Below are 12,359 nucleotides of genomic sequence, written 5' to 3'. Positions count from 1 at the left end.
CACGATTATATGGATGAAGGTCTCCTTCTACCCGTCTCGATTGGCCATTTTTGTTATGAATCGTAACAAAATGGCCGATCGAGACTGGGGTAGAAGGAGAGAACTTTTGAGGTTCCAGTTTGTGCCCAGAATGCCAGATGTCAGGAAACTGCCACTCGTTAGACCTTCATCCATATCGTGGTAAGTGCTTGATTTTTGTTTTAACTATTTATTCGGAGAATTATTTTGACCATACTTCACGCTAGTCAGGTGAGTATGAATTTACACGTATGGTCCTGGGCTCTGGGTTAGGTAGACAGCTGGCAGCCGTCTGTTTCGAGGAGTTTTTTAACATTTTTTAAAAATTTCTCCTCGTACACAGACGGCTCGCTATCGTGCAGCCACCATTAGGGGACTTGCAATGCAAAATCCCCCCGTCGGGGCTTTTCAATTTTTGTCTTTAATGAATAAAAATTTCGAAAATTATAGTGACCAGAGTGCAAATTTATATTCCCTCTTGGCATCAATTGCCAAAAAACGGAGAAAAATGAAGTTAAAAGGAACAAAAACAGTGACTTACCTCGGCTGTCGCGCAAATTCACTTCCCCGTTTTATCCGATCTTAAGTACATAAACATATGGCCATTGAGTCCCCTGTACAGATCGCGCTTGAACTTCGGTCTCTGTATTTGGTGAGTGAAGCCAACGAAGTTCAGCTGAACAACCAACAAAACAGAGACCGAAGCTTTTGGTCTATGTGTTAGGTAGCATTGTGAAAGTGTAGTCCAGACAGTTACATCATGTACGAACTACTTGAACAGGCAACATTGTATGAAAAGAGCATGGATATTGAGGCTGGCAAAGAAAATGAACTGGCAGTCTGGCACCCCATCCTTACAACAATAATACACAGACCAAGACAGAACATTATTTGTCAGACAAAAACATCACCATACAAATGCACCAGCCACCACCAACATTTCTTTTTACTCACTCGTCTGTGTTTGTGCACTGGAAAAGTGGAGAAGGGAGACCGCAATCAAGCAGATAGCAAGAGCGGAGAGAGGCTTCAAATTCAACATTTTTGACGAGTTTATGTATTGCTCTTCTCAGTAAAAATCGGTCGTAATGTTCGAAAATCCAATGATAGAAATATTGCCAGCAAAAGGTGGAAATGTAGGGCAAAATTGCAACTTTCCACGGACAGACTAGCGAGAACGACGATTGCTCAGAAAGAAGGATCGCCCAATAAATCTAGTCTATAAACCAGGCCAGGGCGAGTATTCGAGTTCGTAGGTTCAAATATGACTTTGAGATATAAACTCGGTTAGCAATAATATTTTTCTGATTCTACACATTGGATATAATAATTCTGATAATATTAAGTATTTAAATTTTATTTTGGGTAAATTCAAATGATTTGTATAGTATTCCGTTGAAAAATAAATTAAAGCATCCTCTTTTGAATATCTGTAAAGGTCTCTGAAGTACAACAATATTTTAGCGTGATGACGTCATATTGTAGGTACTTGTAGCCTAGATGACGCTATTGCACATTGACTTCTGTGATTGACTTCAAAGTCATCATAATTTCGCAGCCACTTTGCCAGACTATCCGAAAATCACAAAATACAGTTGTAATAAATGAACTGCAGACCAGTTAGGTCTTCGACATGTAATAATGAGCCAAATGGTGTTATTTACACACTGACAACAATTGATTATGAAACATGGAAAGGAAAAGTGCAAGAAAAAATGAGAAATAAGAATATAAGAATGGGATTGTGGGAATATGAGATGAAAGTTAACAGAACAGTCACTTGCATGGGCAGCGAAAAGAAGATGGTCTCTGTATCATTCTTCCCTTTAATTATTTTCCTTTTGACCTTCTACTTCTACTTCTTCTTTGTTTTCTTTCTTTGTCTTCATCTTCTTTTATTCTGGAGTTTGGAGTCTGGATTAATCTCCCTTTTACAGTAATGGCACTCGGAATTTTAAACTATGTAGCAAAAGGGCAAAAGAACATTTTTTGCGGGGGGGGGGGGAAGGATACAATTTTTTGTGCCCATTTCACAAAATTGAACGCCTAGCTCAAGCTAACATTTTCAATATTCGCCCTACTGACTTGAAAACAGTATTGAAGGACTCTTGTTTGTAGCCGCCCTTAAAAGCTAATTAATTGTTTCATCAAAGAAAATGATGCATGAAGTGCGAGTTGAAAAATTATCCTGAAATGATAACTGGACGTTCTATGCACTTTTTGATGGACAACATGGGTATTTAACGATTGATGCGAGCGAGTAGTGCGAGCTGATTTTCTCTAGCACTTTTTTTTGTAATTTGTATAATGCATGATGTGCATCTCGCTAAAAAAAAATAACGAAAACTCAATTATCATACGAAAAATGATTTGTGCATATTGACATAAACACTTGATTTTTTAAGGCCCAAGCATGGAGATGACGATGATGGGCCCAAGCCAATCTTATTGAACAGAATTGATGTCAGTTAACAGCCACTGCAAGCGCGAAACGCGAGCAAATTTTTGAATTTTTTAAATTTTAGGAGGGGACCACAAACATTTCAGGGGGCGGTCCACGCAGAAAAAAATTGACAAGCAAAAAAAAAAGGTTATCAACCACAAATTTAGGGGGGGGGGACACGCCCCCCCCCCTCCCCGCTTCCGCCGCCTATGCAGCTAGACTGCCGTGCATGCCCTTTAGTTTTATCACTTTCCATTTTCATGGATTTCGTCCGTCTTTGACTGATGCATAGAGATATATATTGACAATAATATACTTCTCTATGGACTGATGCCGTCCGCGCGGCCCGGTAGTGTCAATTTTTTTTTACTTTAAAATTAAACAACCATTCTTTATTCCAAATGAATGAAAATATGGGCAGCTTGAATAAATTAAAGGGGAATCCAACCCAAATAAAAACTTGTTTTTATAAGGAAAAGAAAAATCAGACAAGTTGATAGGTGAAAGTTTGAACAATATTGGACAAACAACAAGAAAGTTATGAATTTTTAAAAGTTGTAAATATTGGTAATCACTATACCCATGGAGACTTCAAATTGGCAGCATATGGGATGTCATAGTGATGTAAGGCAAGGACTACTCTTCCATGTACTCCAATACATATTATGGCTAAAATGTCATTTTTCCCAAAAGTTTTATTTCAAATTATATTTTTCTTTCATGAGGACATAAAACAATATACTACCTGGGTTATATTTAGATTACTGGCCCAGGGGAATGGGTACTTAGGAGAAAACCACAAATCCCTGATAATAAAGTACATGGCCTATGGGAAAGTTGTCCTTGCCCCTTGTCATAATTTACTTACACAGTTGCCAATTTGAAATCTACATAGTTTTAGTGATCTCAATTTTAAAGCAGCTATAACTTTCTCATTGCTTGTCCGATTTCTTTCAAACTTTCACCGTTCTGTTTGATTTATTTTTCTCTTTCCCAACATGACATTTTATGGCCAAGGCTGGATTCCCCTTTAAGCTGCTGGATATAGCCACAGACTTTTTTTTGGCAGCGTGGGTACAAATTACCCCGGCGCGGCATGCACGTTATGAAATGATGATTGCATCATCGATCGATCTAAGGTTCTTTCTTTCGCGTATTCGCGAACAAACGTGCGAGAGGAGCTAGCCAAGGGCAAGGGACACAGTTACAGCTCAGCCTCAGTACAGGCGAGATTGTAGTATAAAGTGCTGTTTTTTAGTTTTTCCGTGTATTTGTGTGATTGATCAAGATGTCTTACTGCAAGTTTAAAGCCTTCCGACTTCGTGATGTCTCTAACAGATTGCAGTGCTGTTCATGGAGGAATTTATTTGTCGCTGATCATCCGACAAAATCATTAATCCATCGAACCACTCTTGTCCGCCACGCCAGCGGAGTCGGCGTGAACGTGAGGACCTCTCCGCTGTTTGCAGGAAGAATGAAACATGACACGAAATCTCATATTTCAAGACGTTTAACGAGCCAAACTAGGACAAATTTTTTCAGTGGACATTTAACAAGTCTTGGTGCACTTGAGCCGAATATAAAGCAGAATGAAAATTCTGTGTGTCCTTCCACTTCCAGATCAAGTAGAGTTTTATCGAGATCGATTTGGAAATGGAATGGTGAGAGGGGGAACAATGGATTGGGAGGAGGAAGATCTGGGAATGGAAATGGGGAGGCATCCAGTGGAGAGGGCTCCGATGGAGACAATGGAAGCCCTGCAGGAGGAGATGGAGCAGAAGATGGAGGGGAGTACCCACCTCCTCCACCAATCGTCTCCTTGACTCCGATGACGATCCCAGAAGACCTTTCTCCAGTGCCACTGATTGCTGTCCCGAGAAATCCAGTCTTTCCTAAATTTATCAAAATAATTGAGGTTTGTATCAGCTTTTGTTTTGATGAGGAGTTCAGACAGTGACTGTGAGTGTAAACATAGTTTAACATCATCTTGAACTGTTTTAGTATGTGTATTTTTGGATGGAAACAAAAGTTCACTTAGTATTCCGCTAACCGGGCTAACCCCTTTTTTTATTTTATTTAATATAATATTTTACAAATGTGGAAAATTTCTTAGAATTTCCTAGAGGCACATATTAAAGTGACAAAAGGTCTCTTGCAGAGAATAGTTGTACTTCATATTTTATTTCAGTCATTACAAACAGAGAAAATACAGTTGAAGTCATAATCACAATAATTTCTTATGATGATGCCTCCTGAAATCAGATCAAGATCTAGACTTTTGGTTGACCAATGTGAAAGAAGAAAGTAAAAAAACTGAAGCTGATGTGCTTCTGACTGATGGCTAGATTTGATTTTTCTTGAACTTTTATATTTACGATAGTAAAGGGATGGTCTGGGCTGAAAATATTTACATCTAGATAAATAGAGTAAAATTCACAGAGCAAAGTGCTGAAATTTTCATCAAAATCGGATAAAGAATAACGAAGTCATTGAATTTTAAAGTGTATCAATATTTTGTGAAAACAGTTATGCACATCGACATGAATATTCATTAAGTGGGCTGATTATATCACATCCCCACTTTCCTATTTCTTAAGTTATTTATACATGAAATCATAATTGTTTCATTTTTTCATAAAGTGATGTGTCTCCATTATGATGAAATAAGTTGTGTTAGTTGAATAATTTGTATAATCAAATTTCATATAATAAAATACAAAAGAACAAGTGGGATATGACATCATCAGCCCACCTAATGAATATCCATGGAGACGTGCCTAGAACTGTTGCACCGGATTAATGAAAATCTTTAAATTTAAATAATTTTGCTATCTGTTGTCTGATTTTGATCAAATTTTCAGCATTTTGCTCTGTGAATTTTACTCTACATGTATTTATTGAGATATAATTATCTCCAGCCTGGACCATCCCTTTAAGTTGTTTATTTTTCTATTTTCTGTCTTGTAGGTGACAAATAAACCTCTGATGGAAATATTGAGGAGAAAGTTAAGATTAGCTCAACCCTATGCAGGAGTTTTTCTGAGAAAAGATGACAAGTGAGTGCCTTCGAATAATGAAAATATATCTTAAATAATTTGGTGCATGATCTATAATCAACAAATTGCATTCTTCTGTTTGATATTGGAAATGGTGATGTGAATCCTGATCAAATTATTGACTGAAATCTGGAACATGACCTGTCATTTATTTTTAGCTATAAACAGAAAAAAATAAATTACCGTTACAAATGACCACCGGCCAGCAGTTCTCTGGACTGGTCATGGTTTTGAGATAAGGATGGATTATCTAAAATTTAGCAAGAATCCAAATCACCATCTTGCCTCATAAACATTTTGCTCAGGCATTAGGATAATAATAAACAAAACGCCCTTGGCTATGCCTGGGGCTTGAAAGCATTTCAAATAAAAGGTACTGTGTGCAGGTAATCCTTACCAATGCCCTAAAAATTGTGCATTATTGAATATCTTTATTTTACTCGACTTGGAAGGAGAGAAGTAAAGCTTGCAGCTTATTGGGGTAAATGTATTAGGCAGACTATGACATGCTAAAAATTATTATATTGTCATCCGATGCTTGTTGTTTCAATAAGTGGTATGAATCACGTTTAGAATGCTTTGTTTAGTATGTTAAATGAAAGAGACCTTTGGATTGTTTTCTGGGGATGGTATAAATGAAACTGAAATAAAATGGCATTGTCTATGGATAAACCATTCGATATTTATGCAAAAGTTTTGATAAGATTTTGTTATTAATAACAAGCTCCAAATTATTCACTTCATTCAGAGACGAGACAGAGATTATTCCCGATCTGGACTCGGTTTATGGTGTCGGAACGTTTGTACAGATTCATGAGATGCAAGACCTTGGGGATCGTCTTCGTTTAGTGCTCATGGGCCATCGTAGGTTTGTACAGTTACCTATTGGTTTGAAAAATATTTTATCAATGAAAGGAAAAGTTTGCCCTGTAGTTAAGTTGGTTTAATCAAAGAAAATTCAGAGAAAATAGTATGGTTGAAGTATGGGCGTAAATCTGAGTTGGGAAGCTATTGTTTCATCCCCCCCCCCCACTTGAATAGCAAGACATCACATAGGGACAGTGATTTTCCGTTTCTAAAAATTGCCTTTTCCGTTTCAGAAAATCTCAAAGTCCGTTTCAGCATGTCTGAAAACGGAAATTCCGTTTCCCCATAGACTTTGTGTACAAGAAAAATTGACAATTCCGTTTACATAGAAAACCAATACGCAACGAGTAGCGATGTCAAAATGCTAGCGCTGCTCAAAATTTGCATCTACCAATGTACTAACATCGCTTTAAAATCCATATTAATCGAAGAGATTCGAGCTCATAAAATATTTAGGGAAACATAATCAACATGAATATATTCTCACCTTTCATATTATTAGCATTATTTTATTGTTAATTGGGATTTTATCGCTGATTTCGGGACTTTCTGGACATCGTTTTGAGCAGTCGACGACTTCCGAATATCCGCCATTTTGGATTTGATGAATCACCATGATCATTATATTATGACCGAACGTAGAGGGCAGCAACACACGGCCGGATTTTGCCTTTTATGCGGACGTAAGTGTAAACTTATTTGGATACGATCGAGTGATGGAGAGGCTCGAGTGTAGTTACGATGTGTTGATTGTCATGATTGTTGTTGCAAAGTGAGATCGTGTTTTTTCAGTTGATATTCGTATTTTGTTGAGGATTTGGGATTAATTTCTGTTGCTATTTTGTGCATTTTGAGAAAAACATGTTTTCCGTGATTTTCCGTTTGAAAAGCCACTTTCCGTTTCAAACAGCCGATTCCGTGAATTCCGTCCGTTTTCCGCGATCGTGGAAAATCACTGTCCCTAATCACAGATATCTGCCGATGTGTTGAAGGTTTGGTTAAATTCATCAAAGAATTATTGTAGTGAATTTTTACACTTTAGTTTAAATTGGTTCTTATTTTTGGTTGTCAAAAAATCACTGTACCTTCATTTACTTCAGCGCAATAAAGCATCACTATTCATGCATAAAGACCTGATTAAATTGGTATACTTACAAACAGCTATGAAATGGATTTTCATTTGTCTGTTTTAGGATTAAGATACTTGGTGTGGCAGAGGAGGTTCAGGAGGCCGCCCCGAAGGCCGCTCCGGAAGCCGCCCCAGGAGTGGATGGTGAGACTCAAGTTGACAAGGCACAGCCATTGGATGAAACCGTTACAGCTTCTGAGGAGGAAGAGCAGACTGAGTTACACCTTGACCAAGTACTCATGGTTGAGGTGGAGAACGTGAAGCATCAGACGTTCAAGACAACAGAGGAAGTCAAGGTAGGATAGAACATGCAATGTCATAATATGATGTTGAAATTTTGTGAACGCTGTGTCCTACGTGCAGCGGAAATCACCCCAATACTCTTCCAAAAGTCAGTCAGAAAATCTATTTTGTTTTAATTGATCCATGGTGTGCTATCTCTTCCATATTCTCTTGGTGGGTGGTGTTGGGAAAGAGGCATAAGAATAACAATGGATTCAAGGGTATTAACCCGTCTTTTGGTGGTGTGGCGGGGGTTGGAGGTATAAAAATAACAATTGATGTAGGTTACTGACCCGACTTTTGGTGGGTGGTGTGTGGGGAGGGGTATAAAAATAACATTGGGTTTAGGGTATCGACCCAACTAGCAGGGGGGGGGATGGAGGACGTTCCTGTATGCTCTCATCCAGAGAGGAGCTTGGAGAAGCCCAGCATGGTATAGAGGTTTTTTTAAAGAAAATATTAATTTTAATAATTTCAAAATCAATTGCATTCTTCAACTGTCTTTTTTCCTCTCAAGGCCCTAACAGCTGAGGTAGTGAAAACCATACGTGACATCATTGCATTGAATCCTCTCTACAGGTGAGTGCTTCTTTCCCCTTGCCTGAGCTTTCTCTGCTAAATTCACTAAGTTGGTTTTTAATATCTGTTTGCAAACCATGGTTTATATAAATTTACGGTAATTTTTGGTCCCGTGTGTGACCAAAATTATGACAAATCTTGACTTTAATTAGTTAGAAATCTCTAAATTTTTAATTTGTATCTAAAGTCAACATTTGTTATATTTTGGGTCACACACATGACGAGGAATGGCCCTCATGCGTTAACGATGAAAGCATGTTTTTACCATGGGGAGCTAAATTGACACTTGTTGCCTAGGTTACCGTATTGATGTGTCCAATGTTTATGTAAATACATGTATATCAAAACAAACAGTGGACTAAATGTTGTAACCAGTAGTGTTATGATAAAATCATGTGCATTCATTGACAGATCTTTTTAAAACTCACATAATTTTTGTATATCATTTCGTTGTTATTTTAGGGAATCTGTCGCCCAGATGATCCAAGCCGGTCAGAGAGTTATAGACAATCCAGTGTATTTGAGTGATCTTGGTAAGTTAAGCTTGATATTGTTAAAGAACAATCTCTCTGTTTATTTGGTTTCATGAAACTTATTTGTTCTTTTAAAATAAAAATAGACTTATGAATAACAGAATCCTGGACTTGGTGTGTGTTTCCACTGTAGATGGTTCCCAGAGCCATTGACCCAAATTGACAAAGGTCATTTTGAATCTGTGGTTTCAAACCATGGTTTATACATATTTCATGCATTGATTGTGCTTAATTCTGCATGTACATTGAGCAACTGTCTAATAATGAGTGCATGCTTTTATCACAGCGCCTAGATTGATGCCTGTTACTTAGGTCACAACATTAATGAGCCCATTAATAATTCTGCTGTTTATGTAGATTAATTTACATAAACATTGGACACATTAGTGCAGCAGCCCTTATTAACAACTGTCAGTGTAGAACCCTGTTGCAAAACTGTGTATTCATTATTGGACTCTTTCTGCATGTAAACTGATTTATTTTACAAAATGTTGAGGGGAGCTGGGGTGCCCCCATTCCCTTTGCCTATTAGGTTAAAACTTGGTGTAAAATTTTCTTACATATACAGTTTAGGCCAGAAGATAGCATACATACAGGAAATTCAAAGTAAAGTTTACACCTGCTAAACATCTTAAAATATACTGTATATGTGCTATATTTGTGCTATCATGAACAAATTAATATCAAACAAATCAGTATGTCATGCCCCTTCATCACATTGCTTTGTCATCAGGAGCTGGAAAATAGTAAGGTGTAATTTTTTTCCCAAAATCTTTATATTCTTGAAAAATTGAAAATAAAAACTTGACAAAAACATTTCATATTTTTGCTAGTTACTTCTCAACACAGACATTTCAGATTACACTTTTTTGTTCAGTGGTGACATATCATGATAGAAAATGTTATATTAATGATAGATTTGGCATTTATATGTTTCTATGAATCAATGTTTGAAATATAATATCAAACAATAGAATATATTTGGCATGAATATTACTTTTTTTTCTTCAAAGAAATTTCAATTTAAATATACTTGAATCCCAACGGCATCCCAATCATGCAAAAGAGCTTCATACGCTTTTTTATTTGATATCAAATTTGTCATGGTAGTATTTATATTTCTGAAAATAGAGTAAAATTTTACGATATTTGGCTAGCGAACAAATTTCACTGAATTCCATGGGTGTATGTAAACTTTTGGCCTAAACTGTATTTATAGGCATCTGGGAGTAACAGTGATGGGTTCAGAGGTAAAAGGCGTTGGAGAACTAGCTGTAGCATTGAGCTTATTGTTCAGTGAGAAAGTTTTGAAGGGAATAGAACCATTAGATTAAACTGTACTTATTTTGGCTGTTCATTTTATTTAACTCTAGGAGCTGCACTGACTGGAGCTGAGCCAGAAGACCTGCAAGAAGTTCTTGAGGAAACTGATGTGAGTGTTGTTTATTTGATCTCACATTTCAATCCGTTCAAGTCCACAATTTATTTATTGTAGTCTGACTCTTCTCTTTTCATCAGAAGGTTGTTGTTTTAATCACAGCCATGACATATTTTTCTTCAACAAGAAGTTTATCCTCATTGTGCTGCACTTGACCGAGGTGAGGTGAATGGGTTCCTGGCAGGATTATTTTCTCCAAGTGCTGGAAGCAGTAGCTGGAGCTAAAGATGGTGTGATATATTATAGGAATAACGCATTCCGCGGAGTTGTTTAGCGAATATGCAGTGTATGCACGAGAGGTTTCTTCTGAGCATGCGCACTCCACACGAGCCGGAGGCGAGTGTGGAGTGTGCATGCGAAGAAGAAACCTCGAGTGCACTGCATATCGCTGAAAAACGACGGGTAAACTGCGTTATTCCTTTTATAAGATGGCTAAGTAATTTCGATCGCAATTTTAAGCACCTTATATGAGAAAGAAATAATGAAATAGATCTAAATCAAATATCAAAAATGTTGAAATTGCACTTAATACCGTGGGTTAGGCAATTTGGGTGCGCGAAATTTGCACGGGCGTGCAGGGATAGACACTTTTCGCGAATGATCAGTTGGTACGCTTTGACCAATCAGCAAGCTGCAAATTATTTAGCCATCTTATAATATACATCATTGAATATGAAACTAGATAAACAGCAATAAAAAATATTAGTATTACAGACAGCCAGCCAATTACACTGTATGCCCTTTGATATCTTTGAGTCAAAAGATGAACTGAGTACTTGTGGCTTTTCCTTTCTTGCAGATTCCAAAACGTCTTCTTCTAGCTCTCAATCTTCTGAAGAAGGAATATGAACTAAGCAAGCTACAGCAAAGACTAGGCAAAGAGGTATAATATAAGCTCTATCATTTGGGAGGGGGGATGTTTGGCAAAGAGTTATGTGTGACTCATGGGGCGTTGCAAGAAACTTTTGATCAATCGCAAGTCTATTTTCAGTCCCTAAATCAATAACATGTCTTGCAATTAATTGTGAATTTATGATTGATTGGTAATGTGCTTCTTAAAACAAGGAGTGTAATCTGATTTGCTACAGCTAGAATTGATCTATTGATAGTAAAATTGCAACATAAAATTTGCATTTGATTGCAAATATTTTCTTGCAGCACCCCCCTTAGAGTCATGCTTAAATGTCAACGGGCTTATGACGTGTTATGCACGATCTTGATTAACATGCAGTACTGCGTGTCTTCATGATAATATGATTTGATTAATGCTTTCACCATATGACTAATAAAAAATGAGTGGTCAGGCACACATCTGCTATATTTGAAAATATATTGAATTCTGTTCATTGTCGTATGTTTTTTTTTTAATACTACTTGCCGTTATCTTGTAACAGGTGGAAGACAAAGTGAAATCAGCTCATAGGAAATACATGTTGCAAGAACAACTGAAGATTATTAAGAAAGAACTTGGTCTGGAGAAGGATGACAAGGACGCTATTGAGGAGAAATTCAGGGAAAGGTTAAAGGTCAGTGCACCATCCTTCTGTTTTCTATGGACAAACATTATTACAAAAACATCTAATAGATTAGGTCATAAGTGCCTTCCGCACATGAGCAGAATAGGTTATTTAAGATGAACCTTCACAGTTGTATTCAACTTCACTGATTAAAATATCGGTTATTTGATGATAAATTTATTCCTTTTAAAATATTCTGTTTTAAATCTAATGGAGAGCAACAAAGTGTTCATAATTGTTGGTATTTTACAGTAGACAAAATAATAGCTGATATGCCAAAAGAAGACAATTCAACAGAAAATTTCTGAAATATATCACTGATGTATTATTCTATTCACTTGGTTGATGCCATGTCTTTCTTCTTCAGAATTTGAATTCCTCATGATATATTTGGAAAGCATTTGCAACTCTTCATGGGAATGTTTATTCGAGAAAAGTTGCTCATGAGCTAACTGTGAAATGACTTATTCTTAGTTCCCAGGAATGGATAGTGAACA

General features: G+C 37.0%; 1 protein-coding gene and 1 long non-coding RNA gene across 2 annotated transcripts in view; both read left to right on the top strand.

Moving 5' to 3' along the window:
* Positions 1-207: 207 nt before the first annotated feature.
* On the top strand, positions 208-903 carry LOC121414888. The gene is made up of 2 exons (XR_005969925.1): positions 208-291; positions 743-903. It is a non-coding gene; the product is annotated as an uncharacterized LOC121414888 (long non-coding RNA).
* Positions 904-3,600: 2,697 nt separating this feature from the next.
* LOC121415923 (lon protease homolog, mitochondrial-like) overlaps positions 3,601-12,359 on the top strand; it is a 28,556-nt gene continuing 19,797 nt past the window's right edge. Inside the window, exons 1-9 of the mRNA XM_041609318.1 lie at positions 3,601-4,376; positions 5,429-5,517; positions 6,266-6,385; positions 7,578-7,809; positions 8,313-8,374; positions 8,837-8,907; positions 10,281-10,339; positions 11,145-11,228; positions 11,740-11,871. Of these exons, the coding sequence (XP_041465252.1) occupies positions 3,750-4,376; positions 5,429-5,517; positions 6,266-6,385; positions 7,578-7,809; positions 8,313-8,374; positions 8,837-8,907; positions 10,281-10,339; positions 11,145-11,228; positions 11,740-11,871 (1,476 nt within the window). The 5' untranslated portion in view covers positions 3,601-3,749. The remainder of the gene's footprint in view (positions 4,377-5,428; positions 5,518-6,265; positions 6,386-7,577; positions 7,810-8,312; positions 8,375-8,836; positions 8,908-10,280; positions 10,340-11,144; positions 11,229-11,739; positions 11,872-12,359) is intronic.

The sequence above is a fragment of the Lytechinus variegatus genome, chromosome 5, assembly GCF_018143015.1.
Source record: "Lytechinus variegatus isolate NC3 chromosome 5, Lvar_3.0, whole genome shotgun sequence".
Lineage (NCBI taxonomy): Eukaryota > Metazoa > Echinodermata > Echinoidea > Temnopleuroida > Toxopneustidae > Lytechinus > Lytechinus variegatus.
The sequence above is the reverse complement of the archived record's forward strand: the minus strand, read 5'-3'. Positions and strand labels throughout refer to the sequence as shown.